The sequence below is a fragment of the Eleginops maclovinus genome, chromosome 17 (genome assembly GCF_036324505.1).
Source record: "Eleginops maclovinus isolate JMC-PN-2008 ecotype Puerto Natales chromosome 17, JC_Emac_rtc_rv5, whole genome shotgun sequence".
NCBI classification, from domain to species: Eukaryota; Metazoa; Chordata; class Actinopteri; order Perciformes; family Eleginopidae; genus Eleginops; species Eleginops maclovinus.
In genome coordinates this window covers 6102537-6120437 of record NC_086365.1, presented here as the reverse complement: position 1 = coordinate 6120437, position 17901 = coordinate 6102537, and the positions used below count along the sequence as shown (strand labels likewise).

Genomic DNA, 17901 nt, shown 5'->3' with positions numbered 1-17901 from the left:
ACATTCTGAACCATTTTCTGGGACTTTTTCTGCTAAACTTAGTGAAAATGTCAATAATGTGGTGATAAAGGCTGCTGATTATACTTACAAACGTTATTGTTTACTTTGTCTCTGGAGACATAGGAGATAACTGTTGACAAAAATTCATTTTACAGGAAACAATTTCATTAATCCAGCAGTTTTCATAACTTGTTTATCACATTTCTGATTCATAGGGAGCCTATGTAAGTGACAATTGTTGGATAATGGTGAATTAGTCATCTAACTATAAATCGATAATGTGTTCTAACACAACTCGGACACGGGCCTGCTCTCCATTCCCCGCTCTGGCCTCCGAACTTTTGGAAACAGGGCCTTCAGTGTTGCGGCCCCCTACCTCTGGAATGCTCTTCCTGTTGAGATCCACAGTGCTGCCTCCCTAGACATTTCCATGTCATCATTAAAAACTCACCTGTTCAGCATGGCCTTTGACCCCAAATCCATCACAGTCTGCCTGCTTCCACTCCTACTACTATTTATTTATTTTTTACCTATTATTTGCACTACTTGGTTTGTTTTTAAGTCTGTCCTTACCTCATGTAAAGCGGCCTTGGGAAAGGCGCTATATAAATGAAATCTATTCTTCTGGTCTTAACAGAGCCAACCAATTAGTGAACTAGTGAATTAAGCCAGAATAATTGGATATTTCTTCTGTTAAAAGCTCTACAGTCTTGTTCTATTGACTTTAAACATATGGTTACGTTTCAGTTAATGTATCCACCTTGCTAAATTTGGAACCTTGACCAAACCCTGAGAAACAGCCAAAAAATGAATAGTGTTTTTTTACACCACTCCCTTTTCCATCTTACTACCTTTCTCTGCCAGTTCCAGAGATTTCAAAGATGCTTTTTGGCAGTATACCATATTCGGCTACACATCGCTTGGCACCCTGTCCTTCTTAGGGAGGGGGGGGTCAAGCCTAGGAAGATACAAAGTGACCGACAGGACCTTTCCTGTGCTGCAAGGTCGAGCAGATGGCGGCCACATAAACAGGTCAGATGGCTCGGATGGATTGCCCTGAAAAAGAAAAATTGACCACACGGACGGCTTGAAAAGAGCAGCTTCTGCTCCATCATTCAAGCGTATCGAGTCTGTAAAACAAGCAGCCAAAACCCCCAAAATGACTCTGCTGCATGAAAGGGCAGTGTCCGCTCAGACAAAGTGGGTAATAACTTCCTCCTACATTGGCAGCGGAAGCCATCATGGGGCAATTTCGCATTATTCCTGACCAGCTTTAATTATCCTGCAATGAGGCCTGTCATAACCATTACATCATGTAGCAGAGCAGCGGAGCGATCTCAGGGGCAGCATCACTGGCTGAGCCAATGAACTCCCATCTGGCCGTGTAGATGTGACTGATGGAGTGATTTCCTGCAATGAGAATCTGCACAAAGGAATTATAAGCTGCTCTGTGTGCGTGTCACATGGAATAATTATACGAACAGGAATTGTTGTTCTCTAAACATACACATTATGTTTTATAGTGGCATTCCCATCAACCCACGCTCATTGCACACCCAGCATATCTCGCACAGTTTAATCCCACTCCAGTTCCTTTCACTCCCCGCACTGTTAATATTCTCTCCTCCTCCCCGGCACTTATTCTGCCACGCGCAGAGCATTCCTCTCCTTCTTCAAACACTGCCTTCAGAATTCCTGCCCTTGTTAAAATACTCCCTTTCTCTTTCACTTTCTTTCTCTAATTTTCACTCTCTAAATCCACATTGCTCCCACCTCTGGAATGCAGAGACTGTTTCCAAATCCAGCAGAGGAGGAAATCATTGTCTGTGGCTTTATTGTCATCCCGACTCAAGGGCAGCAACTTTCTTTGGAGGACAAATTTAAGCTCTGTCTGTTAGATATCGGCTTTTTCTTCCTTTGTTTTGATTGTGTGTTTAAATTGAGACACACTTAGGGCATCCTCTCTTAGTTTGTTCTGGGAATTTTGAAAGTACATTACATAATTGAAGGCTAATTTCACTCCTCTTGCACTGAATATACTTAAAAGAAATACACATTTTGAGAGTTATTAAGTGTTTTGTAATGTTTTAGATGGTCTGTAGAAAATAAGGGTTCTATCCAAAGGAACACAAAAAAAGGTTTAATGCATACACCACAAATTGTTGTCTTTACAGTCTGGGTTGTTTTCACTAGTTGTTTCCATTCTTTATGCTAAGCTAAGCTAACCCTCTCCTGGATCCAACTTCATATTTAGTGTACAGATAAATGATGAATCTCTTTAAAAGAATACAACAAAGAAAGTGCTGAGTTTTCATAAAGATATTCAGATTAATTTAAAGGTGTACTTAAATCCAATAAAAAAAAGGTTGGTCCTACTGGTCCAGCGCAGCAATACAATGCTAAATTGGAATCTCTGGGTCACATGACGTTGAGGTTATTCAAAAAAGTCGAATAGTTTTCAATTTAAAAGCTGCTCCTTTTCAATAACAGTATCTGTGTACAATAGAATATGTCATACAATCCAGGTGTGTGTTATTCGTCCAGTGTAGTAAAAACAATGCCGCCTTTATTTGGAGTCGTTGGGTCACATGACACGGAAGCTAATACTGAAATGATCAATAAACAGCATAACTGATAAACTATTGAAATAACACATGAAACCCTGTGGATTAAAGATGAGGCTTGGATGTGAGTGAATATCTCTCCATTATCCAACCTAAAACTAACATCACTGCAGATATTTGGCAGTGTTTACATGGGTTTGGGTATTTCCTAGAAAAACACTTTTGAACAATGCAGAATCAATGATGCATGATGATACCTTTTGTGGGAAACAAGTGCACTTAACCCTAGTCATTACAGGAATGTTCATTTGTTATGAGAAAGACTTGAATGTAAATCTAAAAGGGATTAACTTGCCACTAGAGAAAACTCTGCTATTATCATATATCTATACAATTATGGCATTAAAGCGGCAAACTATCATTACCAAATACGAGCTCAGTAACTGAATAAGAAAAGATGTAAGAAAAGGCTTTAAAAGACCCGTGATGGAAAATACCCACAACACACATTTGTTTGAAGATGGATTATACTCAGTCATATACTCTAGTTTCAGATAGGGGGGGGGGGGTTCCTTTTCCAGCCATTTCTTCTGGCAAATTACAAGACTATTAAAGCTAGCAGCTGAGTGGGTGAATAACAAATGCTGTTAAAGAGAACTAAATACAATCTGAAATATAAATATCATCAATGAAAATGTAATGAAAATATGTTTGAAAGATTAACAAAATATTTGGATCATGTTCTTTTTTAGGCCCCTTCACCAGACAAAATTAGGCTGTAACCGATAGTCCCACTTTCAAAGGGAATTTTTTTGTTGAGTCAGTTGACCTTAGTTTCTGAAACCTGCAATCTGCAGCATCTGAAGTCACTGTAAGCAAAATGCCAACAAAAAGAGACATATTTGTGGTGTCAAAACTTTATTCTGCTCTGCTGCCATACCAGTGGAAATATCGCTACTCAGCTTCTCTCTCTTTTCCTTTTTTTCCATGGAAAGCTGGATTTGGGAAAAGCCTTGCCTCTCTCCTCCTCCTCCAGCCTTCACATCCGGGTCAGTTGGGTTTGTTGGAGCTGGATGCTGCCTTCAGGTGTCCCTCGTAGAATTGTACACTAAAAGTTTGGAAGTTTTAAACACATCTCCTTGATGAATGTTGAAAACATTTTCCACTTTGCGATAGTTCTGTGTTGGTTCATTTCTTAAAGTTAACGTAGTGTTTATTGAAAGTTGTAAAAGGAACAAAAACGTAAGTTTGTCCTGTTTGTTTATTAAGGAAAATTGACATACAATTAGGCCAAAACGTGTGTAGGTCAATTACATTACCATATAAGTTGTTGGTAATAACATAAACATAAATATATTTAACCATACCGGTTGTAAGTTTTTTTTTTTAACAGTCAATCGAATAGTTAGGCTCAATGAACCGCATGAATTGTGCTAATTTCTATTTCGCTCCTTTACTAGGTCGCTTTTGAACACCGAACCTGTCAATACCGATCTTTGAGATATCGCGTGAAGGCATCACAAGTTGAGCAGCTCCCAGTTAATGCAAAGGCAGACTGATGATCCAGCTGCTGCGCGCTGACATGGATACAAGTGGCGTTTACTGCTGAAACTGGACACATTACAGTGTGGTGCTGAGAGTGGGGGACTTCAAAGAGCGGTAAAACTTCTTCCACGGCCGCATTCATGTGATTTTCCCTTGTTTGAGCCATGTCCAAGACCCTGAAGAAGAGGAAGAACCACTGGACTAACAAAGTCCATGAGAGTGTCCTTTGCAGGAATGAGGAGGGGGAGCTGGGGCTGGAGTTGAAGGGCGGCGCAGAGAATGGACAGTTCCCGGTTATCGGCGAGCTTCTCCCGGGTATAGCGGTGTGCCACAGCGGCAAACTGTGGCAGGATGAACTCCTCCTGGAAGTCAATGATACCCCGGTGGCTGGGCTCACCACCAGGGACGTCCATGCTGTGGTCAAACACAGCAAAGACCCCGTCCGACTCAAGTGTGTCAAACAAGGTAAGTGTTCCAAGCTCTCACGACAACTTTTCCCGCATTTCGCAGTTTTCTTATCCGGACATTTTTGGGAAACCGTTAGCTTTTTGACACGCTTTGGTGTTTTGACAGCGGTGCTTTTGTCTTCTGAAATTGATAGCCTCTCGATGCTATTAGTACACATTGTCGCAAAAATTAACTTTTTGCAGTGTTTTGTTGTTGTTTCAAGTCTTATGTACAAATTGTATTCACAGTAGTTGTTTTAAAAATGTTTTTAGACGTGTTTTGGTTGTGTTTGCAAGGGGGTGTACTGTAGCTTCCAAGGGGGTGTGTTATATTTAGGGCAGTCAGAAAATACACACTCACGTTTTGCACACTTCAAGTGAAAAGTGTAGTTTCATTTTGTACATAACAACAACAACAACAACAACAACAACACAACAACAAACTTAATACCATATTGATGCTATACTGTAATATTTGTAAATGTCACGCAGCCCCCGTAAATCAAGATGACTGAATATCCAGAAGCCAGGTATAATACACATTGGACTAGATATAGGTTTATATTATATTTGGTTACACTTTATCAGCCTCTGGTAGAATCCATATCCCAGTCTGCCTTGCATGTACACAAAACATACAAACACATAGAGTATAAAGTATCACTGACATATTTTATAATTCACATTTAAAATTGATTTGTATAGAGCTCAATAAGTTAGTCAAAAGCTTTTAATTATTTAACAACAATGTCATCTTTTAGAGCAGCAATGCAAAATATTCTTTTGCGTCTTTTAAAATGAGCATTTTAAGTTAAAGCCCTAGATGTATGATTGCAATTTATGGAAGCGTAACCCTTTTTTCTCAAAAGAAAGACATTGGCTCTACATTTCCTGCCTTTATCACACGTACTTTTATTTTAAAGCAGACATTAAGTGGACTCGTTTGTATTTGAAAGGGATCTTGGTTGAACAGCAAATCCCTAAGTCCCTATTTCAACAGTATAGTGATGTCATGAGATATAAAGCGTGATAAGGTCACATACTTTGAATGCCACAGCAGAAGTCCCCTCAGGTATGTTTTGCAATAGATTTCTAGTGAGTGTTGTGGTTTTACTTTCGGCACCGGGAGCCAAGATTGTCCTGTCCAAACACTCCGTAATTGTCTGAGACATTTTTGAATTGCAGTACGCAGCAGCCAGAACACCAATGTAAATTGGCCTAACAAGCCCCAACTCCATCTAACGCCTGTCAACTTTGTCCACTAGTTTTATGTCCCGGACAAACCTCGTCTGGCCGTGTGTTTTTGATCTATGCAGCTAATGACACTGGCTCCCTTGCATTGTGAGCAGAGAGGAAGATCTATGGGCTCATTTTAGGGTGAAAAAATCTGCAAAAACCCCGGTAAGAGGCTTTGGATCAAAGTCTTAGCCTGTGTGTTTGTGTGTGTGCGGATGTGGGTGTGTGTTGAGCGTCACACTAGGGATTTATTCAAAAGGCAGCCAAGCCTATATCAAACTAATGTGTTACTTTTTTCCATGAAATATTTATATCCTCCAGTGATTGCTGAAGTGATTGATATTCTCCCGCTGCTCTGCTCGTGTTTGCCCGATTGGTTGTTGACGGTGTCAAGTTGTTTTTATATGGTTGATATGTACATTTGTAAACATGCCCACAAGTAAATATTATAGGGGAAAAACACCCTCGCCGTGTCCTCACAGCAGAGTGTTCAATAACAGATATTTTTCACTTCCAAGCAGAGGCACATTAACTCCTGTGATCTGTTCCAGTGCATTCCTTATTGTGGAAACAGAACAGTTACCTCACAATATCTAAGCCCTGACACATGATACACATGTCTGCCTGCTGCTTTATCCAGCAATTAAAAACATTTGTTTACTTTTATTGATCTTCATGCTCTCTAGAGAGGGCCAGAGTACTTTATAATGTTAAATAGCAGATACTGTAGATGTAAAAGCACACAACACAGCCACCTGCTTTGTATTCATTTATCTTCACTTGCAAGACACTGTGGTTTTAATTTGAGTAAGCCTGTCTGTAGAGGAGAGACCTGTGGGTACTCTATCCATAGAATCCCTTTTCATTCTGAGTGCTTGATAAAGTATCTTCACTCACTTAACATTGAGCTTGCTACAGTCTCTAAAAGACAGTAAAGTTGGCCCTCAGAACTTAAAGAGGTTACTTACTACCAAAGGAGCTACAGGAAGTGTTTACTAACAGCACTGACAACATTTCTTAAATATGTGTTTTTTCAGTGGAGCGTTTACTCTACTGTGCTTGTGCTTAATGTTGTTTTCCCAATTAGTTTCTCGACCAATCAGCTCGCTCTAGATAAATACTGGTTATTCTTAGAGCTGCTGGAGCGTGTATGTGTTTAAGCAGATCATTTTTATCACCCAGTAGTGGTTGTACTTAAACAGTGGTCCCTTTTCTAAGGACACATATTATTTAAGGATGAATACTATCCAGCAACTTTTAAATTTGAATCACTTATGTTTAATCAGGGCTTCGCTTGGCCTGTCCTTTCCTGGTCTTTTTGAATAATACATGTAGTTCCTTCTTCTGCATTAGTGCTTCATGAATGTCCCAAATGTAAAAGTGGCGTCCCTTTTCTCTTGGAACATCTTGTCTGAATTGCCAACTTTCATTACGATCTTGTATGTAATTAAAAAAGCCAGTTCATGATCCACTTTCTTTCTCTTATAGTGATCATGAATCATTTTTACGCATTTAACCACTCACTGCATCCTTTTATTTAACTTTTCACAACGTCTGGAATCCTCGGGCTCTAGTCCATTTTACACTCTCACACATGCGCACACACATACACACACACACACACACACACACACACACACACGCACACACACACACACACAGACAATATTAAGTCCTTTATTAGTCTCCGGGGCGAGGATTAGATTAGATTGCCACCAGCAGCCATCTCTGCCCTGCAGGACGTAATTAGGATCTGCAGAAAACACTGATGGGTATATAAGAGAACATGGGGCACAATTACCTTCTCAGAGACACAGAGAATTCTCATTATAGAGAGACATTAGGGGTAATGTAGGGTGGGGACTGTGGTTAAAGTGGCCCCTGTAGATTTGATGCCAGTAAAGATCAAAGTTTGCCCCCTTTTTAAGTACTGATGCACCTTTATTTATACTTAAATATGTGTTTGCTTGATGACATTTTTTGTAACCAATTCTATCCAATGGATCGGGGCCATTATTGACCTTGTTGTTGATCCAGATGGGATAAAGGGAACACTGGGTATTTGGTAATAACATTTACCCTGAAATATTGGAATGTGTTTGGGTAAAAGAAAAGTCGGATCAGTGGATTCCTAGTATGCTGCAGAAGTTGATAACATTGCTCTTTCTGGCTCGATTGTAATGTTTTTGCTATTGCAGCAGTCCCTAGTGATGTCACAGAACCAGAAATGAAGTAGTAGACAAGCATACCAGAATCTGGATCCCCAACTCGACAGCATGGTAAAAAAACTACTGACATAAAACAATAGAGTGGTGCAGGAACAAGTCCTAAAACCCGGAAGTGAGTTAGCATTTGACCACTTCCGGTTCCCTCGTCTCATAGTCAATGGGATTTCTCCATTGGATTTTGGAAAATAGTTCGAAATAAGGTCTGTGGTTGACAGAAATTTAAGAGACGGCTCACGTTTTGTTCTAGGACATTGAATACATCAGCAGTGACCCCCCCCCCCCCAGTAGTGATTTTTGGAGAGTTTACGTGTCTGAAAAACGATGGCTGGTAACAACTGGCTGAATAGGACTACAGAAGTTGTCGAGGACGTCATTATGCCGAACACGTAAACAATCCCGCTAAGTTTGTTTGCCCCTGTTCTGCTTGAACGCAAGTACCTGCGCTTTTGCAAACTCTTAAAACAAACGCTTCACCTTGTACAGTTTTGAATCTGTATTTTTGAAAGTCAGTTGAAATGATCTTAAGTTGGCGTGATGTTGAAGTCGTACTCCGCTGTAGTTCGTTTACAGCATAACGTTAGCATTTTGCTTCTGGCCATTAGATTTATGATTTGAAAATTATAAAAGTAGGGTAGACATGTGGAGAGTATCCGGCTGAACAAAACATGCATTTATCAAACAGGTTAGTTTTCCACAGATCTTATTTTTTACAATATTCAAAAATCCTATGGAGAAATCGCATTGGGTTTTTGTCGAGGGAACCCATGCGTAGTTTACTTCCGGGTCGGCTGACAAAAATACGTCATCCCTGCACCACTCAAATCCCATGTACGGTCCAAAGTTTTTTTGCCAGGGAGTTGACCAGGTCATTATCCTTGTTATATTGCTTTGGGAACATCTCCTTCAAACAACTGTATTTGTTCATGCAAAAACTGTAGTTTACAAGATGACATTTGAACTCAATTATGGTTCTGTTGGAAAAACATAATTAAGAAAGGGGAGACCCCTGACCTGTAGTAACCCTGTTGCGTGCTGGCATTATGTTTGTTCCTGACAAATAGGCAACTCACGAAGAAGGGATGATTGAACCCTGATCTGCTGCTTAGTGGATATGTTTTAATCCTCCAGGTACACACGCAGCATGCGAGCAAAACAATGCCCAAAGCATCACAGCTGCCTGCAAAATGGTAAAAAGCAACCATTATAAAATTGTTGCATATCCATTCTTTCTCTGCTTAGTCTAACCTTGGATAATCTGCCTGAAGAGTAAACATTGAAACGGCAGCTTTCTCTCTAATTCATAAATATTTCTGCCAAGGCATAATTAGCTTAATGTCATATACACTCCTCCATTCTCTCGATCTCTCTGCTTTTACACACACACACACACACACACACACACACACACACACACACACACACACACACACACACACACACACACACACACACTGAAATACCCCAGTTCAGCTTCATTTCCAGGCACCAGTGCAGGATTAATGCAGCCAGCTATGCAGGCTGTCACTGCATCTTTCACTGCCTCTGCAGCGAGGAGCTCTCAGCAGCTGAACTCTGCTTAGGACTGTATGCCAGTTGAGCCTGCTGAGAGCTGTTGCGTACAGGTGAGGGCAGACTGTTCCAGGTCAGCCAGAGGCAATCAGTGCGCTCGCCGGGGATACACTTAGCGTTAGCTGCTGTTGGGGAAAGTCATTAGAGCAGCCTGACTGCATGGAGCTTTAGCAAGGCGGGATTTGCAGCTAGAATGGCAGCACCTTTGTTTTAAAGGTTGTTTTTAGCTTAAGGGTTGGCTCTTGGTCTGTCTGCCAGTGTATTAGCCAGTGTATTACCGACTGTTGATGACAGTGGAATTGCCCCGAGACAAAAGTACTGAAGAAAGGTCCAACTAATATATCAATATCAGTATTTAAAGTGGGATATTTTTAGAATTTTTTCACTGCTTTACCTTGCTGTCAGACAGCCAATTCTGACAGAGAAAGGAAATGGTTATCTATGCCACCACTCCATTGATGAAAACAGTAATTTGACCTGCAGAACACGGCACTTTCTAGTGTATCAGTTAGTTTGTTGGTGTTATTGGGTCTCTTTAAATACATTTTCATGAGCTACAAGGATATGTCTACAAAGAAATGCAACAATTTGCACATCCTGTCATTGGAGCTCTCTTATAAAGTTTAGATAGACTTTAACTACGGATGGTCCTCCTCAAGTGTTTGTCTTAGGATTTAATGTGGCCTTTAACCTTCATCTCTAAATCTTCTTTTATTTATCTCTAAATCTAATAAAGGAGCTGTGATTCCACCTCTCCATTTTGCTCATATCACTCTTATATTTTTATCCAATACCTGTCTACTTGTGTTTTTGCCATCAACATGATTACTGTGCAGTGACTCGCATATCATTTGATTTTGGCAAATAAAATAAAGCCCAACAAGTTTATGAAAGGAGATGTAGATTTAGATGTGGCCCAGTTTCAGCTTAAAAGCCTGTTATTCCCAGTCTCAAATGTAAGCTACCTACTGTACATGAACCAAGCTATCCCGTAATGAAGTTTCAGAAGCTCCAAATATGAAAGATAAAGTCCTTTATACGCCAATCAGCTGGTCTGAGGTCAGCCTTTTGTTCCACAGATAAAATGATTGTGCCATAAAAACCCAAGCAACAAAGAAACAATTCATAAAACAACTCTGTCTCCGGCACAGCTCAGGGGAAAACCAGTATGTTATGATACCATCAAGCCAATGGCGCGTGTGCTGACTAACGGGTTGACTGATGTGAGTGATGATGAGTCTGGACTGGTCACCGGTCTGTTGGGGGTTTGAGAGATGGGACGGGGGCGATCCCAGAGTAGTTGTGTTGAATCAGAAACACACACACACACACAAACACACACACACTGGTGTGGGAGTCGGCTAATGATCCTCAGTGCAGTCAGACTCATCTGTCTTGTTGTCAGGCTCCCATTGAGAGTGTTAAGTTGCACCAGCGAGTGTAACTCAGAGAGTGTGATACACAAACAGACCCCAACACGCGCAGAAAGAGCTGCTGGCCTGTGTGTTTGTGAATGAGCGAGTGTGTCAGCATGTCTCCGGGGCCTCTGCAGCACTTACCACATGCTGTCCTATCATGCTTGACAGAGGTTTGGTGGAGGGATCCTGTTGTTGGTGCCTCTGTTACACTGTCTGACTGCCAGGCTCACCTCTGGGGACAGGTAATGATAAGGACACACACACACACACACACACACACACACACACACACACACACACACACACACATTAACAGATATAACTGTCTCTCTACTTCAACCATCTGCTGTGCCAAGGACTTAGAAAAAGCTGCAAACTTTTTTTTATCTTACTTCTACTGTTTTTATTGATTTTGCAATTATACTGAATAGAGAACAGAGCAGATGTGTAAATACAAACAATGAGAGAGAAAAAATACTAAATAGAAACTAATTAAATGAAGTAAAAGGGACGGGCTACAGGGGATTTAGTCCAGGAAAGGCTGCCATATTGTTGAATATATTAGAAAAGCTGCAAAGTGCATTATGTGTGCGAGTTAAAGGCCAGACTACACTTGTGTTATGGTCCCTCTGTGGCGTTGAATTAGCACAAACTGAGTGTATCAAGTTATCTAGAAGAAGAATGCTTTCCCTTCAAGGCTGTGGAAAAGGTTATAAGAAATCTTTTATGACTCGTAGCTCTATAAATAAATGGTGTCCAGAACATAAAAAGACTGAGAATAGAAAAGAGCCTTTTACCTTTTTATTACAATGAATTATCGATGAGTGAGAGGCAGTGTGTACATGCAGTAACTGCTTTAGTGTCTGTTCCCAACCCTCCCCTGTGTCTGCAATCATGCACCTGCTCAGGTTTATCTGCGGGAATGTCCAGCGCTCCAGTCATGTTGCTCCTGTTTGTGGGAGCAGTAAGAAGCTAACAGCTGCTTAATTATAGCATGTCTTATACAAGCACAACATGTGTAAGCTTTTATACGTTTCTAATGTTATTGTGGGGATGCTTTTCCTCACAGCATACAGGATTAAAGGCCAGTAACAGCTTGATTTAGGAGTGTAGCGATCAGTTATTTGTGTTTTCATATTATATTATATTTTTCCTAATAACTGAATTTCCACTTTGTCCAAATAAGAACAAAGAAATAGGTCAAATGGCTACTAGAGGTTACCAGAACACAAAGTGCTGCCTTTTGATTCAGTCTAATCAGCCATAAAAAAAGAGGCAATAGACAGGAGGTATAACCAAGTTCTCCTCTCACTGTATCATTTTATATCAAACCATATTTATCCATAAACCATATGAATAGAAAAAATGTAAATTAAGAAATGGTTTAAAATAAGCATACAGTAGCCTGATTCTCACATTTGAATAAATTAAATGTAATATCATCTATTCTACTGTTTATTCTTGCACAATTTGTTTACATTTTTGTTTTTTAGCGGAAGAAACTAATGCTCAGAACTTTCACACTGAAAGTTTTTTTGTAGTATTGTGTGAAAATCCCTCCAGATGGCCCTACATATTTCCCTTCAATGACTTTGAACTGTGACGAGTCTTGCACCCTCCACGTGTCAAATAAAGGCAGAGTAAACTTCTTCTTCATATTTACAAGGATTTCTAGTACCCGTATATCAAACACACTTACAATGTGTTTATGTGTGTATAGCGGGATGATTGATGGAGGACTTTGGTAAACATGAATTAAAATGAAACTTCCTGCAGTGTGAGGCTGTTCATTAGAATGAATAGAAGAACTGTAACACTCATCTGTTCACTAGCTTGATGTTTTTGACACTGACATTGACACCTAAGCTGTAAGTGTGTCTTTAATGTATTTTGAACACTTGATATAGAATGATTTATCTCCAGCATACTGTATCTGTACACAGCTTTTCATTGAGCGACACGAGGGATGAGTCATTTATCTTACAGGAAAGCTCATTTGTTGCAAGTCATCAAGCCTCAATGACACGCTTTTGTCCAAACAAATCAATGTAGTCATCTCTAGTCAAGTCAAATGTTTCTTCCATGTACAGCAGTCTTGTTTTCTGCCTCCTTTTGGCTCTCTTTTGTTAAATCAAAACCAATCCACAATAAGGAATAAACGCAGGCCCTTCTACCCTGTAGGCAGATGATGAAGCCAGAGTAAACACCAGGGTGGAGAAAGCTGTGATGAATCACTAAAAAACGATTGATTGCCAAATTTCAAAGTCGCTCCCCCCCTAGATACAATTTTGTAAAGGGAGATATTGTAAGATTTCATATTTCATGTTGAGAAAAATGAATAATTCCTGCCAGTGGAAGGAATATAAATGAGATCTAAATGGGATATTTTGGAGCGAATGCATTGGGGAGGGTGAAATTGGCTGACCTGTTCTCAGAGAGGAGGAGTATTGAGAAAACTCCTCAGCCCACACTAGTTGTTGCTGATTCACCGAAAATGGGAACAATCAATACATAGCGACTAAAGCTTTTCTGTGGTTGTTCTGTCCTCTTCTGCCTGTCTCACGGCGAGGATCAAAGCAGCTGTGTCTTTTTATTCGACATAGATGAGTGTGTATGTGAGAAGTAATTGCATGTGTGTCCATCTCAGTGTGTGTGTGTGTTTCTCCGTGGATTATGTTTGGGCCAAGTTGGATTTCTTTTCTTTTCGTTAAGGCTTATCGCTTCAACAAATGGTGGATAATGAAGGACAATAGATTGACAAAACACAATGCTTCCTTTTGTTGCCCTGGAAACGGACAGAAAATATGAGTTTACTTTTTACAATATGGAATCACAGTAGCATTGACATTAAAACTTGAGTGTGTGGAAACGGCTTGACCTTTAATGTTCCCAGCTGATTTCTATGAAAATGAGAGACATACACGATATAATGCTAACTCAGTGCTACGAAATCAGATCAAAGCTGGACTGCCTTTTATATTATGTATAGCAATTGATGTGCCAGCCCATAATGGAAAAGTATTTTGAGTAACCTGTACCTCCCAAAAAATAATTTCTTTTTACAAATGCTAACTTTTGACTGTTTAGCTAAAACTGTAGGTAACAAGCTGATTAGCCAGCCATGCTAACATCACCCTTAGCCAGGAGGTTGTTGGCTTAGCTTAGCATAAAGACTAGAAATAGGTAGAAACTGCTAGCCTAGCTACTCAATATTAACTTTGATGGAGCTATTCATTCTTTGATATTCTGAAATAGTTTAACTATTAACTAATTGCAGTTTTGTTTAATAATTAGAAAATGATTTAGTATAAATAATTACTTTCAGTAGTTATGCTTTTATTTTGAAGGCAGCTTCAGGCAACATGGATTTGAGTATATATTTGCAAACAGGTGAAATGTGTGTGGGTGATTTACTGCAGAAAGAGAGGATATAATAGTGTTTGATATGTTTGATTGCCATAACATAGGGAAAATAAACTGGGTAAACAAAGTCTTGCCTCGATAAGGGATTACATCCTGCGCTACCTGGTACCTTGGTGATAGTTTCATTTGTTTGTTTTTAGTTTGAGGACAAATAGCTGCTGCAGGCATGTTGTTTTCGCTTTTGTTTGGTCCAAACTTTTCTTTAAGGGCTAGTTTTTACATGGCAACATTATGATGGTGAAAGTTTGGGGAGTAACTGTAAGTCGCTATTATTAACAAAGAAATAGATCCTGCATGCAACTATTTTTCCATTATTGATCGACCATGCAATAAATAAATAGCACTATAGCCATCCTATGAGCAGTGGGTGGCATACAGTGCATACATCACACAGAAACCACAACAACACAAAAACACTCTCTCAGCCTGACGTATTGATCTAACTACAGTGTTACAAGAAAGCATTGCATGTCCAGGAGTGACAGGGCAGCAGTTTGTGACAGGATAAAGACTCTGCAATAAGACTGTAAACAAGACATTGATTTACCGCCGGGCAGTATGGATCCTCAAGGACAAGATGAGACACATTATTAGCATGTGTATTGAATAAAACCCACCCCTGTCTCTGTTAAAACAGTCCATGCATCACACTTCTATGCACCAAGGACTCGTATGTCCTTGAGGCAACTGTGATCTGTGGATACTTCTGACTTTTTGGGGATTCCTGTCAAGTCCTTTACTAGCCTTTAGCTTCATTTTAGCAACTGCCCTCCACCCTATTAGTTGTGCCCGCAGCGAGGTCACCTCCATCTGCTTAAAGCCAGCTCCTCACTCCTGGGAGCTTTTTACATTGCACCACCGTCTCTCACTATCTCTTTTCCTCCCCCCTCTTCTCTCCGTCTTCCTCCTTTTCCATTCACACGCTCAATTCCTCCCGTTCTCCGCTGGGAGCTGAGAGTGGCACATTTAAATAGGTTCGGGAGATGAAGAGACTGACTGCGCAGCTCGGCTTGTCTGTCCTCGCGCTTGCAGACATTATTCATGACTTCCTAATTGCCAGCCAGAGAGCGAGGGACCTTCTGAAAGACATGAGACAGAGAGAGACACACATCCGATGCTCAATAGATGCAGAGCAGGCACAGGAAGGAGGGAAGAGAGGTTACAGACAGTGAGAGGAGGAGGGGTGGCACTCCATCAATCAAATTTAAACCACAATAATGTGACAAACAACCAGAGCAGTGCTGTTCTCTAACTTCCTCCACCGTATGAAGGAATCATCTTTTGGCTTTTAGCTTTGCTTCCTTTTGCAGTCAACATTAGGAAATCATACGGTATAGAAAACCAAACTAAAACTGAATTTGAGAAGTGTGACCGTGGTTGAAATAAAGTGAATGCAGGACTTTCCATCAAAGCCACATCCTTTCATACCGCCCATAAACTATAATAATGCATCAATATTCCAACCCAGAATACTGTCTTATAAATGGAACTGCCTTTATATTGCCTGCCTGATATTGTCAAATTATCAGACATTTTAGTTGCTAAACATTTCCCATGCTGCTAGGTTAAAGTTGTGATCCAGCTCGACTGTTCTCACATCAGTTTCTGTCCAATTCTTAGTTTTCATGCAGGAAGGACGCTGCTTTGAATCTTGGCACAGACTCAGTGAGCTCATCTTTTTTTTGGCAAGCCGTTGCACTACTAATCCTTTAAATGTGTCACCCTGTCACAGCCTTTATTCTGAATCTCAATCTTTAGCCATTTGCTCTGCGCTCTTGACGTTCGCATCGCACACATTTACGGCTACAACAAGTGTTTCAGGTCGCCGTCGCGTCAAGGGGGGACAATATGAAGGATTAATGTGCTGTGATTGCCATGGTAATAGTCAGTGCCACTTTCCCAGGTCCACAAAAGGAGGAAATTGTGGTAGAACTGGGAACAAATTGTCACTGATTTACATTTGATTGGAATCACATCATCTATGACCGAGAGACTGCAGTAGGAAAATCCCTTTGTGTTTCTACATGACTTATTGTTGTGGTATAAATGCATTGTGTGGTTGGACACAGTGTCTTTTATCATCCTTCCAAAAGACTAACCATACCTGTTAGCTTACGCGGCATTCAGCTGTGGATGTTTGGATTTCTCTAACTTTGTTTTGGCCCATGTGTATAACAAATGAACTACAATGGGATTATTGGTCCATCACCTCATTTTGTCATGCAGAAGTTCAGGAAATTGCTGTGATACCAGCTTCTGAAATTATCCTTCCCCATTGCTTTTTTACTATAAAGACTTTAGCTGGGACGAAACTAGTTATTTGAATAGATCAACTGAGACTAGGGGATTGTTCTTCACAACTTCTATTAAACATAATGCCAAAAATAAACCACATAGCCATTAACCCTGTCAGGCCCCCGGTTGTAATTTTAAAACATCACTTTATCCTAAAAAAATCAGTACCTTTTTAAAAGACTACATTTACATAGTCAAAAGGTCATTTTGTTCAGCCTCACAATCCCCCGCACTCTGGCCAGAAACTCACACAACTTCCAAATCTCAAAACCAAGCATCATCTCTGTTTTATTGGATTTGGATTTGTCAGATTCAAGTACAGTTTGGGATAAATAAAGTACTTCTGATTCTGATAATGAGTTATTGTGGAATACATTCATCATTTTTTATTTATGAAAACGTACAAAAATGTACAACATGTGAAATCTCTTTCATTTCTGCACCAGAAACTTCCTACAACATCTGAAAGGTGCTAATGTTTTTTGTATATTTGGGCTTTACAGGGTCAAACAAAATGCAGGCTGCTGCCGTTCAAATACTTATACGTTAATAGTTGCATATGTGAAACCATTTGCGATTGTTGCACGATATTTTTACAGTTTAGCTTGACATTAGTGTACGTATGGAGATAAAATGGTTGTTTTGCGTTGGACGGCTGTCTCCTTCGATGCGGGGTTAAATGCTGAAGAATCTCGGGGCTGTTGGCCTCTTTACTGTAGCCATGCTCTGTTTGGAATAACCTCTGGCCTTTGGCTGCTATTCTTCCCCTGCGCTTGGTTTCTTTAAACATTGATGCATTGCTTCAGGAGCTCCACGCACAATCTGAAATGTGTTGTCCAAAATATGCCCTCTTTGACTTCATCCTCCCAGCACAGTTGAGTCAGACGTGCTGTGCTTGGTGATGGTAGAAGAAAAACAAAACTTAGACTTGACTGTTGGGCGGAATCCTGCTTTAGGCAATATCAGCGTTCAGGCCTGAAACCTATTGAAATTTGGAAACTCGTATCTCTACATTGTATGCCTGGGAAGAGTAGATTTGCAGCCACTGATGAAGAGAGGAAATGTAGAACACACACACTACTTTCCCTCAGGCAGCAGAGCCATGCTGTGCTGCTTTTGAACCACAGGGAGCTGCAGAAGTCACCAGGCTGCCGTCTGGCATCACATCGTTCCTGTC

At 40.4% G+C, this 17901-nt stretch overlaps 1 protein-coding gene across 2 annotated transcripts in view; it reads left to right on the top strand.

Moving 5' to 3' along the window:
• The first annotated feature begins 4130 nt into the window (after positions 1-4130).
• The window catches only part of magi2a (membrane associated guanylate kinase, WW and PDZ domain containing 2a), a 200993-nt gene continuing 187222 nt past the window's right edge, over positions 4131-17901 (top strand). For both annotated transcript variants that reach the window (XM_063905788.1, XM_063905787.1), the window contains exon 1: positions 4131-4574. In XM_063905788.1, the coding sequence (XP_063761858.1) occupies positions 4274-4574 (301 nt within the window). In that variant the 5' untranslated portion in view covers positions 4131-4273. The remainder of the gene's footprint in view (positions 4575-17901) is intronic.